Consider the following 17,177-nt stretch of genomic DNA (forward strand, 5'->3'; position numbering starts at 1 on the left):
CCTTGAGCTAGTTAGTGTCTGTGAAAATAAACTGCCAATCACAGGCTTAAACGGGTTCCCTGGAGTCTGTATGGAGTCCCTAAGACTTAAAGGTAACATCATTTTCTTACTAATTAGGTTTGGAGAAAGTAATAATTATTTATTTTCTTTTAAATTATTATTATCTCAGAATGGAACATAACCAACTAATACTGGTACACAGATGATGAAACTTCTTCCCAAGACTATTCCGGAAGAGCTATCAGATACCTTGGAGAACATTTCATATAGAATCTCTGAAAACCAAAGAGATAGTGCTACTTAAAAAGCATTTATTCCTGACACTTTAAAGAATTCTCAATGATTGTTTCTTCCCAAAACCAACCACAGGGCTCATGATTTCTGTATGAGAGACAGAGCATGATATTTTGAATTTTAAAGACTGATTTCAAGTCCCAGCCATGCAATGACATATATGAGAACGAACAATTAACTAAAACTGTTGGATGATCATCAGATTTCTTGATCTGTAACATTGAGATGATAATACCTTTCACATTGTATATTTATAATTTTTTAAAGTGTATTTATTTATTGTAGAAAGCATGAGGGTTGGGGAGGGGGAGAGGCAGAGGGAGGGAATCTTCAAGGAAATTCCCTGCTAAGCATGAGCCTGACGTGGGGATTGATCTCATGACCTATGAGATCCTGACCTGAGCCAAACCAAGAGCTGAACGGTCAATCAACTTAGCTACCTAGGCACCCTGCCCTCACATGATATTTTTGCTAATTTCAAATGAGATATTGTGTGTGCAAAACAGTTTTTGGAATGTAAATCTCTCTGTAAATGTAAATATGAAGCATTAACACTACTTTGATTATTTTTCTTTTAATGAGAGAAATGGTGGGTATAACTCTTAAAGAGACCTAGACTTTTGGCATTTTTAATAACAAGTTTATTGAGATATAATTCACATATCACAAAATTCATCCTTTTAAAGTGTACAATTCAATGATTTTTAGTGAATTTGGAGAATTTTGCAACCAACACCTCAATCCAATTTTAGAACAATCCCAGCACTTCAGAAAGATCCCCCATGCCTATTGGTAGCCAGTATTAGTTCTCATCCTTAGCTCCAGGAATCTACTGGTTTGCTTTTTTAATCTTTGTGCACTTATCTTTTCTGACAGTTCACGTAAATAAAATCATATATTATGTCATCCTTTGTGTCTGGCTTCTTTCAGCTAGTGTAATGTTTTCAAGGTTCATCCACCTGACTGCACTATGTCCAAAGGGACATTATGACCAATCAATAGTCCACTGTGTGGATATACCACATTTTGTTTATACACTCATGGGAACCTGGCTAGTTCCCACTTTCAATTATTAGTAGTAATGTTGCTATGAAAATTTATGTACAAATTTCTGGGTGAACATATGTTTTCAGATCTCTTGAGGATATACCTACATGTGAAGTGTTAGATCTGGACAACTGGTATTTCAACTTGATTACTGGTGATTCAACTTGATTTCAACAGAAAGGAAAAAATATTCATGTTGACTCATACATTTCTTATGTGTTATATTATCTCAAATATAAAACTGGATATGGACTCTTGCTTACAACCTTTCTTCAGTGACAAAAAAAAAAAAAGCCCATAGAACCAATATGATTCTAATAACATTCATTGTTCATTTGTTCTAAAGGATTATGAGGTTGATGCTGAATTAAATTAAATAAAAACATTAGATTTGAAAATCTTAAATGTTTTGTCAGCTTGATTCTAAAACTCAAGGTATGTTCAAACATCATTTAAATCTTCTTACCTTTTGTTGTAATCTTACTTCTTTTTAAAATGATCTTTTAAAATGATCAACGTATTGTGTTCACTGGCTCATTAATTAAATTTTAAAGTAACAATGACAATTAAATTTTGAAGGAATGTCATCAAGCCAAAGCAGTCTCTGTATTGGATGTCATTGTGGAGGCTTCTGAGGAACGAGATCAGCAAGCCCCACACAGTCCCTTGCAAGGTGACAGGTTGCTGTGGCTCTGTGCTGGGGCTCCTCATCTCTGCCCCCAGAGAAACGGCATTGTCTCAGCCCCCATGCCCAAGAAGCTACTGATGATGGTCTGTATTGGCAACTGTTATACCTCGGCTATGGGCTGTACTGCACCCTGGGCAGACTCGCCAAGGCTACTTCTGATGTCATTGTCAGGACCTAAAGCCATCTCACCCCTGACCTATGGAAAAAGACTGTGTTCACCAAGCCTCCCTATCAGGAATTCACTGACCATATTGTAAAGACCCACACTAGAGTCTCCATGCAGAGGACCCAGGCTCCAGCTATAGCCATCACATAACTTTATTTAAAAAAATAATAATAAAGTGAATTAAAGCCCGTTTTAAAAAAAAAAATCGGTAACAGGAATGAGTCAATCTCAGCAGATATGGAGACAGATATAGATGACAAGTGCCATCACAGGGCATCATGCATATTTGAGGAGACCAAGAGAAGGTGTATCAAAGTGGGGTAGTGGGCCTTCCTCCCACCGATGCTGTAGTGTTAAGTAACTGGGTGATGGTCATTAAGGAGGGCACCTGATGTAATGAGTACTGGGTGTTATATGCAACTGATGAATCACTAAACTCTACCTTGAAACTAATAATACACTATATGTCAAAAAATTGAATTTAAATAAAAATTAAAGAAAAAAAAGAAAAGAAAAGCTGGATTTGGAACTTTAACATAACAGTTCTGTAACTCAAATATAACAAATGTAACTTGAAACAGACATCTCTCCAAAGAAGACATGCAAATTGCCAACAGACACATGAAAAAATGCTCAACATTACTTGGCATCAGGGAAATACAAATCAAAACCACAATGAGATACCACTTCACATCAGTTGGAATGGCTAAAATTAACAAGTCAGAAAATGACGGATGTTGGCGAGGATGCAGAGAAAGGGAAACCCTCTTACACTGTTGGCGGGAATGCAAGCTGGTGCAGCTACTCTGGAAAACAGTATGGAGGTTCCTCAAAAAGTTGAAAATAGAGCTACCCTAAGACCTAGCAATTGCACTACTAGAGATTTACCCCAAAGATACAAATGTGGTGATCAAAAGGGTCACCTGCACCTCAATGTTTATAGCAGCAATGTCCACAATAGGCACACTATGGAAAGAGCCCAGATGCCCACCGACAGATGAATGGATAAAGAAGATGTGGTATGTGTATACAATGGACTACTACTTGGTCATAAAAAAAATGAAATCTTGCCATTCGCCATGATGTGGATGGAATTAGGGAGTACTATGCTAAACAAAATAAGTCAGTCAAATGAAGACAATTATCATAGCATCTCACTCATTAATGGAATTTAAGAAACAAAACAGAGGATCATTGGGGAAAGGAGAAAAAAATAAAACAAGATGGAATCAGAGAGGGAGACAAACCATAAGAGGCTCTTAATAATGAGAAATAAACTGAGGGTCACTGGAGGGGCGAGGGGAGGTAGAGGCGGTAACTGGCTGATGGACATTAAGGAGGGCAGGTGATAGAATGAGCACTGGGTATTATATAAGACTGATAAATCACTGACCTCTACCTCTGAAACCAACAATATATGTTAATCAATTGAATTTAAATAAATAAATAAATAAAATAAAAAATTTTAAAAACAAACATAACTTGAATGTCACTAACTTGAATGTAAGTAGAATATTTTTTCCTAGCATTTGGTAAAAATGGAGGTTCAAGATAAAAATAAGCTTAATTATGGAAAAATAAAGGAAGTGACATTTCACACATTCATATGCACAAAGGAAGTTTGTAGCATATGAACCATAGTTTACCCTCCATGTATCCTCTCAGTATGTTTGAAATCACCTTAAATTGTGGCTCCACAAGAAACAGACAGTGACATCAACCATATATATATAGAGAGAAAGAGAGAGTAAATCAAAGGCCTGTGAGCATGATGGCTAAGCAGAGAATTACAAGGGAAGATAATAGGCCTAATTATGTTTAATGGACTTTGGAAATTGTATGACCAGTGTGTTATTTTACTTGCAACATTTTCACTGACCTTAAAGCTTATACCTCATTTCACAGGGTTTAGCAAACCAGCTTTGGTCTGTTGCTGACTCACAGGGTCCTCTCGAAAAGGTCTCCATGGAAACCAAAGGTAGAAAGAAGCACACAGAGAGTCTAACAATTAATTTTAAGCCTGCTGGGGTTTTTTCCTTAGATTCTGACAATAGAGCCAATGATGTTAGCATGGCTCACACCAAAGGAATATAATTATATTATTTAACATTATGCTATAAACATTTTTTTTTGCTATAAACATTTTAAATACTATAAAAATACTATGCTATATTTAGTATAAAATAAAATTATAATATTATATATCTATACATATATTGTATCTACAGAAATTCCACATATAATAATAATTCACATTATTTTGTAATGAGATACAATATTATAAATACATAATATTAAATATTATATATTACTGATTTTTTAGCTAAAGAAAAAAAGGACATTTTTCTTATTTTCTTGACATTTGTATGCCTTAACCTCTCCTACATTCCCCTCCAATGGTTACCACATGCCCAAATTTTTAAATCCTTTTAGCCAATAAGATTCAGTTTATATGTTGTCTCCTCCTTTAGACTCACCCTAATATTCTCAGAACAAATTAACCTCTGTCATTTGAATCTATTAGTATTTTAACTGTATTTTTCTTGACAGATAATTTATAATTTGTTTTATAAGTTAATTATATGAAGACCTCTGTCTCATTCACTTTTTTATTCTCATAGCATCTAGCTAAATGACTTAATAGATTTTCAAAGAATGTTTACTAAATTAATACCTCACTCAATTAAAAGGGTAAAAAACCTATTTAGGCTTCAGATTCCTGGATGGAGAACAGAACTGTCCATTTCATACATTCATTTCCATTCCATCATTTAGGTACATAGGCCTCTTTCCTCGTTTTTGGGAAGAAATATTTCTACACTGGATCTCTGAGGTCCCTTCCAGTACGAAGTTTCTATTTAATGATGGTGACATAAAAATAAGATATAATTGTGATACATCTAGACTAGCTTTGTTTGTGGGGTCCAGTCTAAATTTTTCCTTTTAGTCCCACTTGCCATTAGCTTCCACGTAGATAAGCTTAAGTCTGTAAATAATGGAATTGGCAGAGGACTGAGGATACACATGGATATCATTTACATGTGGATATCCAATTAAATATTACAAATTGTGAAAGTCTTTCTGCTGTGCTTAGGCCCATGCTGAACCACTGCAGGGGAAATAAAAATGGGATCAGAGATACAAGACGAATGGGGCATACAGGGCCTATTCTTGGGGACTCAGCAATCTATGAGATGGATGGAACAAATACAAAGATCATTGTAAAAGCTTGTTCTAAGGCAAATAAGATCAACAGAAGATTTAAATCCGAGATCAAACACCAATCTATCCCTTTAAATGAAGTAACTCTGTATAGCAGAGCACCTCACTTTGTTTTCACTTATTCTGTGTTATTTTATGTATGTCCTTTGGCCTCCCTGGATCCGGTAGTTTAACCATGTATAAAATGAGGTAATTACTTTATGTGATAGTTCAGGTCTCATCCCTGTCTATCCTCCGAAAGGGACATAAGAATTCATCTCTTTATTTTGATAGCAATGGTTCATTTACTGGAGGCCCTAAAAATATTTTGATGACATTTAGTTAAAAATGTCATTTAGTTATTCCCATCGATTATGTTATGCGTGTGGGCAGGTGTGTGTTTCTTTGTGTGTGTTTAGGTAATTAAATATTCCTTAGTGCCCTAAAAATAACTAAGAATGTAAAGCTCTCTTAAATCTTGGATTTCAGAATTGGCAGGGCAGTGAGGCGAGCCATGAAAACCCTTCACAGCATGCACTGATGGAAACAGCAAGTATTCAGTTAATTTAAGCCATGAGAACTGTCATGGTTGCTAAATTGAGCCTCCCACATCCCCGCTGGAAATTCAGAGTCTCTAATTGCTTACTCTGGTCCTGCTGTTCAGTCTAACTGCCTTGTTGTAATTCATGTTTTTCTCCATGTGCTGGGCGAAGGCGGCTCTGAGCCCTGGCATGTGATTGACAGATTCCACTGATGCTTCCCGGAGAAAGAAGATTCCACCCTTAGAATATGTAGCCATTTAATACCTGGACATTAAAAACCATGTTTTCACTGTTCTGCGAAGACTGTTTAACCGCATCCTAACTGGCAAGTGACATTTTATCACTATCTCTCACAAGGAAGTTAATATCATACCTCTCTCTCTCTCTCTCTCTCTCTCTCAATGCAGAGAATTTAGGAAGAATCAGCCTCATGTTGGAAATTCTAGAAAAACGGATGTGAATCAAATTGTGCATGAGTGTGTGCTTAGAAAGAAGGCTGTAATTTATTATATGTGTGTTACACACATGTTACAAGTGTGGTACTCAGGCTTGGTTTTTCCTTGGAATAATAATTGCAGAGGGAACCCAAGACTGTAAATACTTTAATAAGGCTTTTGCACTTCCTAAGCCAATTTCCAGTCTCATTAATTCACTTTGCCCTATTACACTGCTCACAACCGGGGAACAAAAATTAGAGAGCAGCAAAGCCAAAGTCATAATGAGCATGAGAAGCATCTCCTAGGAATGAATACCTTTGACATTAATTAGCTAAAAAGTTCTCTTCTCAATGACTCCCTTAGAGAAATCTCACAGCTTGAATGTAAGAAAAGTTTTATAGATGTTGTTTCTTTTCTGGAACTTTCCATGACCCACTTTGAGAAGCAAGGACCATTTTCCGAGTTTCAAACAATGATGCTAATAGGCATGAATACAAAAAGCACATGCTATTTATTATCACTCACACAAATCATACAGGAGGGGCATTAGAGCAGAGATGGGCTTGGGAGTATATTAATTTGCCAGGACTATCATAAAAAAAATACCACAGACTGGGTGGCTTACACACAGGCATTTATTTTCCCACAGTTTCAGAGACTAGAAACCTAAGATCAAGGTGTTGGAAAGCTTGGTTTCCACTGAGGGGACAGAGAGGGATCTGTTTCAGCCTCTCTCCTTGGCTTGTAGATGGTCATCCTCCTGCTGTCCCTTCCTGTGGTCATTCCTCTGCATGTGCATCCCTGGTGTCTCTGTGTCTCTAGCTTTTCTTGTCTCATAAGGACACAGGTCACATTGGATTAGGGCCCATTGAATTGAATCACCTCTATAAAGTCCCAGCTCCCAACACAGTCACATTCTGAGGTCCTAGGGGTTAGGGCTTCAACATATGAATTTTGGGAGAAGACAATGTAGCCCATGACAGAGATGAGATACACTTAGGGCTGGAGCACGCGCACAGTACAAGCGTGATTTTGACCAGGTTGCTCAAGCTCTCAATTTCATATATCTGAACTACAAAATAGGGATAATAAGAAGCACTTACTGGGGTCCCTGGGTGGCTCAGTCAGCTAAGCCTCTGCTTTTGGTTCAGGTCATAATCCCAGGGTCCTGGGATCAAGCCCCATGTAGGGCTTTTTGCTCAGTTGGGGAGCTTGCTTCTCCTTCTTCCTCCACTGCTCCCCCTGCTTATGCTCTCTGGCCATCTCTGTGTGTGTGTCAAATAAATAAAACATGGGAGGCCTGGGTGGCTCAGTGGTTGAGCATCTGCCTTTGGCTCAGGGCATGGTCCCGGGGTCCCAGGATCAAGTCCTGCATCAGGTTCCCCACAGGGAGCCTGCTTCTCCCTCTCCCTATGTCTCTATGCCTCTTTCTGTGTGTCTCTCATGAATTAACAAAAATCTAAAAAATAAATAAACAAACAAACAAACAAATAAAATCTTTTTTAAAAGGAGCACTTACTTCTTAGGTTACTATGAGGATGAACTGCAATGGACATGCAGAGGACCCAGCCCAGTGCTCAGCACATCAGAAATGCTCTATAAATCTTAGTTAATCACAATGAACTTTTATGTTTTCTTGGTATCTCAAACACTTCTGATGGAAGTTTCAGTTTATCCTTCCCACCTATAGTTATATTGTAATAAGTTGATCAGCTCACTTCTTTAATCTAAGTCCCATTCATTTTAATATAACCTTTAATCTTGTATTTTTGCTTCTTTAAATTGCTTTGGCAGATTCTCAATTTCTGGTAGTATTTAGAAGCAGCAGCAGCAGCAGCAGCAGCATTTCTGATATTTCCTGAGAACTTTGTATCTTGTTTACTCTTTGGGACAATTTAGGAACAGGATCTTTTGTTTTGTTTTGTTTGTTTCCTAAGTCTTTTGTTTATATCTGCCTACAATTTGTTAGCTCTAGCTAAAGCCCAAATAGATGTTAGGTTGAGATAAACTGTGTAATTCCAATATTAATTCCATCATCTATAGCTTTTGAGGATCATACATTCAAGGATTCAGCGTTTCAGTGATGAGAACTGTAATGGGAAACAGAGCCTCATCAATTTTGCCTCAATCCAAAATATTACATAATTATAAATTAAGGTATAAAATGAATGTATTAAATTAAACTAAAATGTCATATTATACACAATATGGGCTATTACCATGTACTTATTATATGCTAAGCCTTGCATGGATAACATCATTTGATCTTTACAGTGACCCTGTGAGTTGGGTACTTAACATCCTTCTCAAAATACATGGGAAGGGAGCTTGCCTAACACCATACAAATGACAAGTGTCCAAGAGGGCACTTAAACTCCAATCGGTCTGGCTACAAAGCCCAGCACACTCTCAAACACTGTTCTTAAACACTGCTCTCTGCCACTAATTGTCTTGAAGAATTGTTCCCAAAGAAATATCTTCTAAACTGAACACTGCTTTTGTATTATCTATTTTTTCCTTTAAAAAGTGCATTTTTTAAGAAACAAAAAGGGGAAGATAATACATTTATCATGTTCAAGATACAGTGTTAGGTGATTTAAAGAAACATCTAAGTCAATGTTTACAATTCAATGAAGTAGGCTTAACTATTTCCATCTAGGGCAGCCTGGGTGGCGCAGTGGTTTAGCGCCGCCTGCAGCATGGGGTGTGATCCTGGAGACCCAGGATCGAGTCCCACATTGGGCTCCTTGCATGGAGCCTGCTTTTCCCTCTGCCTGTGTCTCTGCCTCTCTCTCTCTCTCTCTCTGTGTGTGTGTGTGTGTGTCTCATGAATAAATAAATAAAATCTTAAAAAAACTATTTCCATCTACCTATTAAGATATAACCATTTAAATTAGTTAAATAACTTGTTAATACAGCGCATACATGTTAAGGTAAAAGTTAAACCACATCACCTAATTCTGTTACTTCTGTCAGCATAAATTAGTACTATTTTCTCAAAGCAGTGCATGAGCATTCCTAGCAGATGCTTAATAACATGTAACAACATATATACACTGAGGTCCTAGCCAATAATAAAATGTCATCGAGAGGGAGGCCTGGGTGACTTAGGTAAGTGGCCGACTGGATTTTGGCTCAAGTTAGGATGTCAGGGTCGTGAGATGGAGCCCCACGGCAGGTTCTGCACTCAGCTCAGAGTCCACTTGAGATCCTCTTTCTCCTTCTGCCCCTCCCCTGACTCACATGCTTACGCTCTCTCTGCAATAAAACAAGTAAATCGTCTTTAAAAAAATATCCATCTGTTTGAGAGAGGAAGAGTACATAAGGCAAGGGGGAATAGCTGAGCGGGAAGACTGATGCAGGGCTCAATCCCAGGACCCTGGTGAAGCCAGAATCAACTGACTGAACCACCTAGGTGCCCCAAGATAGATAAATCTTTTTTAAAAATGTCATCCAAAAGTCACACTTCAATTTATTAACCCAACAAATGAGAGGTTGGATAGTTCTGAGCTCTTAGTACCCAACTGTCTCCCTTTCTTCACCTCTCTGCACCTGGTTAGCTGTTTATCCTTTAGGGTCACTTTGTCAATCTTTTTTTCACATGATGAATTGATACTTTATGTCAATACAAAATTTAAACAGAGAAATAAGAACTTAATTGTGTCTGAGATAAAGAAATTTCACAAAGAAAACGACCATTCAACTTGGGTTTTGAAGGATAAGTAGAAGTTTTTCTAGCAGAGGAATGAGGGAAAGGCATCCCAAGAGGAGAGAATATATTTACAAAGGCACAAAATTATGAGTGAGTATATTTGAAATGTTTTTCTGAAAGCTTCTTGAACATTTTTACAAAATTAATTATTTCTGTTCTCGTTTTACTAGTCTATTTTATATTTTTCATTAATTATGACATTTATTTTACTTTCAAATTTTTATTTACATTCTAGTTAGCTTCCGTACAGTACGATATTGGTTTCAGGAGTAGGATTCAGTGGTTCATCACTTACATACAACACCCAGTACTCATCATAACAAGTGTCCTTTATACCCATAAACTCTCAACTTTTTCTCTATCATTAAAAATCTATTATGGTTTGTTTCCTTCTTTCTTTTTATACTTTAATCATGTGTATAGCTGCCTCCCATGTTTAGCTATAAGCTTCTTAAGAGCATGACTTACAGATATTTGTAACTCCAGTGTTTAGGATAGTGAATACTCAATACATATATGTTTGCCAAAAGAACAAGACAGTAAATAAATAGTGCAAAGAGATACCTTTAGGGAATGGCAAGGACAGTCTAGCTAGAAAGGAGAGTGTATGTGAGAGAGAGATATGTGTCGCTGGGTGAACGTATGGCTTTGAGGAGACTAAAGAGATAGGTTGGATCTGATTGTTAATTCTACAGATACTTTACTAAGTTACCAAGTTATTTTATTTTTTTAAGATTTATTTATTTATTTATTTATTCATGAGAGACATAGAGAGAGAGAGAGAGAGAGAGAGAGAGGCAGAGACACAGGCAGAGGAAGAAGCAGGCTCCATGCAGGGAGCCCGATGTGGGACTCGATCCCAGGTCTCCAGGATCACACCCTAAACTGAAGGCAGGCACCAAACCACTGAGCCACCCAGGGATCCCCAAGTTATTTTAATTCAGCATATAAAGCAACAAGCAATTGTGGGAGATCCTAAAGAATCAGAGTAGCTTCTCGGCCTTTTGGCTAAGATCAAGTGTAGAATCAGAATAGTATTGTGTGGTTTGAATTTTGGAAAGATACTAGTTTAAAGATTTTATTTATTTATTCATGAGAGACACAGAGAGAGAGAGGCAGAGACACAGGCAGGGGGAGAAGCAGGCTCCCCACGAGGAGCCCGATGCCAGATTTGATCCCGGAACTCTGGGATCACGCCTTGAGCCCAAGGCCAACGCTCAACCTCTGAGCCACCCAATGTGTCCCAAGATACTAGTTTAGAAGTAAAAGAATTAGGACCATAACAGTGCTTAGGACCTTGGTCTGCATCCCCTCACCCTAATCCAAATATCACCTTTGGACAGTGTCCTTACGTCCTGTGGACTACCTATGTCTTCTTCCTGGCAGTAGTCTCCTGCAAGGAAGTTTTTTCAGTCTATATTTATGGAGCAGGCCAGACATGTCTGTCAATAAATGCTCCCAAGAATATCCACCAGCCAACGTGGGTTAGGAATTGGTACAAAAACACCCCAGATACTTTTGCAACTCACTAGGACAGCTTGGAGGTTGCTATACACCATTTTTCAGAGGCTCCCAGGTGCAATTGAATCCCAGTTCCTCACAGTGGTAACCTATTCATTGACACTTGCTTAATCATCCTTTCCCTGTGCCACTTTCCCTCTTTTTTTTTTAATCATGATTCCTGGAATAAACTTCCAAAAAATTTGTTTAGCCTCAAATCTTTGCCTTAGAGTGTGCCTATTAGAAAAATCCAAATTAAATAAAATCATCATTTTCTCTTTTTCCTATAGAAAGAGGTGTGTCTTAAAGGGAGGCTGCAGATAGTATCTTTGTGCCATCTCTCTATATATTGAAAGGTTTAAAGAACCCACCAAAACACTGTGGCTGTTTAAAAGGATTCTTATATTCTGAAAATTCACATTTATTTATGAGTAAAAACAACAACAGAAAATAAACGTTAATAGAGTCACACAATTTGCACTTTGGCAGTAATGAACTAATTTCAGACACATTGCAAAATGTCATAATTGTCAAAATGTCATAAATGTCAAAAGAGTAACACAAGGGAATATGGCAAATTTCAATAGAATTAAAATAATATAAAGTTCAAAAATTTGCAATATGGTTTTGAGAGACACAAACATATGGGGTAAAACTTAAAGAGAAATAAGAGAATAAGCATAAAATTCAAGGGAGTGATGGAAATGAGAGTATGGAATCGAGCTGGGATGTTGGGAGGACATCCAAGCTCTCTTCCTTAAACTAGGTAGTAGGACCCAGGTGTTCATTATATCAGACTTCATTATAATTTACATATTTAATTAACATATTTTCTTATGGTTTACTATTTAATAAAAACACTGTAAAATATATATCCAATAGGGTGGTGATGTCTTTTTGATGTTGTCCTTGATGATGATGTCATTTGATATTGTCATTATGTTATTTCTCACCAATTTAGCATACAAATAACCACAGGCACTGTTGTTCTTCTTACCCCAGATGAACTACAAAAACATAAAAAATGCTATTCTTTTAAGCTTGAATAATTATTTTTGTAAAGGTAAATCCAGTGTTCTTGACCCACTGAAAATTCCAAATCAAGTGATGGAAGCATTATTTTCCAACTATTCATTCATTCATTCATTCATTCATTCATTCATTCCAATCAATTTAATTTAGAACAAATCAGCAGAGTGCCAGGGAGAGCAAAGAGTACACAGAATGGGCCTCTACTCCTGTGAACACTCCCTTGAACACTTGTCCTCACAATCCCCCTACACTGGATGAGAGCCATCATCTCAGCTCCACTGCTAGTGTCCATGTCATAGGTGTCCACTTTTGATGCTCACATCGTAGTTTCTCTCTCCAGGAGCTGTATGTAAAACAACATACATAGGTGAAATTGAGCACAAGTGTTGCTCATATAACAAATTTAGAGAGGGGCCAAAAGGAACAGTGACTAGAGACAGGGATGCCATTGAAGAATCTAGAATCCACCTGGAGTCAGATCTTGGATGCCACTCCTAGACCATACTTGAATCCAGTGTTTCTGGAGATGTTGCTGCTGTAGCCACTCTGCTCAAAATGTTCTCTGAACCTCTGCTTTACACTTGTTCCTCACTGGCCTCCCTGCTCTTGGATATCGAATCTCTGTCTTTGCTTTGCCCCTGTAGATTAAATACTCTGCTAAGGGGTCTACCCCATTTGGGGTTTCTCAAATTGACATTTTTCCCCAATTCCTCTTACATTGTCCCTTTAATTATAGAATACAGAAAAGTCACGTTCCACCATCAAACCCAACCTGGTCCCCCACCCCCAGGCTAGACTCCTTCTTAGGCAGAAAGATGTCAGACACTACCCAGAGACGTGAGAGCTGCCAACATCTCTCAGAACCCCTGGGACAACTGGAGAAGTCAATTGTTTAAGGAAACAGAGATAAAGTCGTTTTGTGCAAGGCAGTCCTCCAAGCTAGGAACGGAGAGCTGAGCTCAAGAAAGAACCCTAAAAACAGGTGAAATCAATTTTATTTTTCCTGCAAGAACTCATAGATGGCAAATAGTTAAGAGATACCCACCCAAGGAATAATCTCTCACCACCACCACCCCATCCAGACACACACACACACACACACACACACACACACACACACACACACACACAAAACAAAGGATTGAGAAGTGTATTGCTTCTCCTTGTAAAAGTCATTGTTCATCGCAGGGGAGGTGGGGAACAAACAAACAAAAACCGCTTCGATTTCAACACCTCCTCTGTGTTGAAATCACAGAAATCACCTTCCAGTCCCAGGAAAATGTACTCATTTTCTGCTTAATTTCATACCCTGATCACAGTATTTATCATGGGATATTCTAATTAGCTGTAAGTCTGTGGATTTTCTCCAGCAGATTCTGACTTCATTCAGGTGGACTCATGTCTTACTCAGCTCTGTATTCCATACCCCACCCCCACACACACAGTTATCCCTCATATGACATCTGAATGAGTGAAAATGAAAGGGAAGTGGGTCTCATCTTTTATTCTTCCAAGTTATTCTACTTTGACAATCTGAGCAGCTACAACAAGGAAACTGAGGAAAGGGAAGAGATCTTCAAATGAACTCAGAAAGGCTTGAGAAGGGTTTGGGACCCACTAGATTTGAAATAACTCCAGATATATTACTACCTTCTCTTTTAGGCTCTTGTTTACTGAGAAACAAGGGAGAAACAGCACCAGAAGGGATTCTGGGAGCTTAAGAGAAGAGAGGTGACAAGAATTTGTCCCTGCTGCAAGAACAGGTGCTGGCTCACCCCAGTGATGGAAGGCAAGACCCAGCAGCCATGGTCTGGTCTGGCAAGTTCCTTGGCTGCTCCCTCTTTCTAAGGAGTACAGACAGGAGAAGAGAGCTGGTCTCTGCCTCTGCCTCTCCTCTTCCATTACCTTGCTCCCGATGGCCTTCTCTATATATATCACTGTGAGAATAAATTTCATAGCAACTATATTCCCCAAGTGGAATATTGTCGTGATTGCATTCGGCCATGAAAACACTAGTTCACCATACAGAAATAGTATGTCCACATTCTCATCCGCATGCTGCTGTACCACCGCCAGCGTCTGCTTGCAGGTCTCAGCCCAGCAGATAGGGTTGGTAGCAGACAGGACACCGGTCAATACCTCTACTTCACTCAGACACCTGCCTCAGCCCCCAGCCAGAAGACTTTCTCTTTCCACAACTTCATTATTTTTAGGGTGTCACTTGAAGCCTTGGGCTTGCGCCTCTCTCATTTTCTTTCAACAACTCCTAGACCAATGAAAGTCGGGCTTAACCAATGCAGACATTTAAGGAGACAATCACTGCAGCAGGGATGAAGAAGTGCCAGGATGAGGGGGAAGGAAGAGGAGGAAGGGAGGTAGGAGGAGACAGAAAATAAATACTGGGAAGCAGAAGGTGCAGGTCATTCTGCCTCCTAGAGGGAGATCCCTCCTTTCTTCATCATCAGTATGAGATTCTCAAGAGAGCACAAGTCCCAGAGTCAGAAAAACCACCCTAGAGTCTTCACTCTGCCGTTCACTTTTTATGTGTCCTTTGATAAGTCACTTGAAGCTCCTAGAACCTTTGTCCCCACACTGTAAAATAGAGATAATTGTAATAATACTTGTGCATTCTGATTCAAAAATATCTATGAGAATCACATAAAATTGTTATATAAGCTACAAAGTGCAGTTGATACCTTAGCTAGTGTTCTCTCTCTACAACTGTTCAGGAAGGAAGCCCAAGTGATATAGCACCTTCCTCAGAGATGACTTTACTTCCTTATTCCTGAGGCTGTAGATCAAGGGGTTCAGCATAGGGGTGACCAGGTTATTCAGGACCTGAACAGTTGCATCCAGCCAGGGGCTTGGGGTTGGCCTCAGGTAGATGAGGACCACTGGCATGTAGAAAAGCAAGATGGCAGTGAGGTGGGCACTGCAGGTGGAGAAGGCACGGCGTCGGCCCTCTGCAGAGCGGATCTGCAGGATGGAGTAAACAATGCGACTGTAGGAGGTGAGGATGAGAAGGAAGCAACTGAGGGGCATGAGGCCCACGCTGATGAAGCCCACCATCTCCAGGGCTGAGGTATCAGCACATGCCAGCTTCAGCATCACCGGGATATCACAGAAGAAATAGTCCACCTCATTGGCGCCACAGTAGGGCAACTGGAAGGTGAGAGCAGTTAGAAAGGTGGCCTGAATGCAGCCAAAAAAGGAGGTCCCCATGGCCAGGATGGCACACACTCTGTGGCTCATGATCACCGTGTAGCGTAGAGGGTAACATATGGCGACAAAGCGGTCATAGGCCATCACTGTGTACAGGAAGCACTCGGTACAGCCCAGGAAATGGTAGAAGAAGAGCTGGGACACGCAGCCTGCATAGGAGATGACCCGGCTGTTCCCTGAGAGGTAGAAGAGCATCTTGGGGGAACTCACAGAAGGGAAAAATATGTCGCACACAGACAGTTGACACAGGAAGAAGTACATAGGAGTGTGAAGCCGAGTGGAGGAGATAATCGCCAGTAGGATGAGCAGGTTCCCCATAAGAGTGAAGATATAGAAGCACAAAAACAGGACAAAGAGCATAGTCTCTAGATCCTCGGTGTGTGGGATGCCCAGCAGGATAAATTCAGTCACCATTGATAGATTCCTCATCGCTTTGAGAAAGTCAGACCTCAAAAAGGAACCCAAGACACCAAAGTCTGAACACCAACATCAAATTATCAAGCTTTTCACCGATGAGTGTTTGGTTCTGTTTTTAACAAGCAATAGCAGCCTTTTTATGAATGGCAAGATGCATATAAAAATATCAGATAATAAGTAATGCCAACATCAGAGCCACACTTCATCCTACTCCTGGGAGGAATGTTTTGCAAGAGGCTGATGGTTGTCGTGTGTGACACGATCAGAAGTTTAGAGATATATCCAAAATATTCTCCTGTTGAGAAATCTTTATACAGCTGTTCACTCTCTCTCTCTAGAATTTCCTCTCTCTAAGCATCTTGGTATTTTGAACTCTCATGAAATCTTTGAGTAACAAACTTCCATTAATTCATTTTCCTCTAGAAAAGCAGGGGAAAAAATTGCATTAGAAATCAGAGCACTTCATTTGAATCCTGGCTTTGCCATTTATTGACTAAACTAGTTAAAACCACTTTTACATCTTTCCTAGATGTAGTTTCATCACTTACAAAATGAAAATCATAATTATAACAACAGTATCAACAAGAAAAATACCTTGGTATCTTAGTAAAGTTTGTGAAATGTCTGTAGGAGTCTCTGGCAAAAACGTAAATCCTAATGAAAAGTGTTCCTTTATTTTATGCATCTTAAAGTTATTTCTTTAAGTGCTTTCCTTTAATGTTGGCATTCTGCAATTATTTGTAAATAAATGCTTATTAAATAAATTATTGAATAGACTTCAATCATATCCTCTTCTGATTACATCCCTCCAGACTTAAGATGTCTTATATCCCCATCTCTGTCGGGAGATATTGCTCTGGTTCTTCTGGTGCTTTTAACCTTTTCTAAGTAGACTAGAGGCAATCCTGTAATATTAAGC

The 17,177-nt window shown here is 39.0% G+C and overlaps 1 protein-coding gene across 1 annotated transcript; it reads right to left on the minus strand.

Moving 5' to 3' along the window:
• Positions 1 to 15,334: 15,334 nt before the first annotated feature.
• LOC121500590 (olfactory receptor 149) lies at positions 15,335 to 16,270 on the minus strand. The gene has a single exon (XM_041772430.1). It carries the CDS (start codon positions 16,268 to 16,270, stop codon positions 15,335 to 15,337), a length of 936 nt encoding a protein of 311 aa, XP_041628364.1.
• Positions 16,271 to 17,177: the final 907 nt, after the last annotated feature.

This window comes from Vulpes lagopus, chromosome 10, assembly GCF_018345385.1.
Source record: "Vulpes lagopus strain Blue_001 chromosome 10, ASM1834538v1, whole genome shotgun sequence".
In the NCBI taxonomy this organism is placed as follows: domain Eukaryota; kingdom Metazoa; phylum Chordata; class Mammalia; order Carnivora; family Canidae; genus Vulpes; species Vulpes lagopus.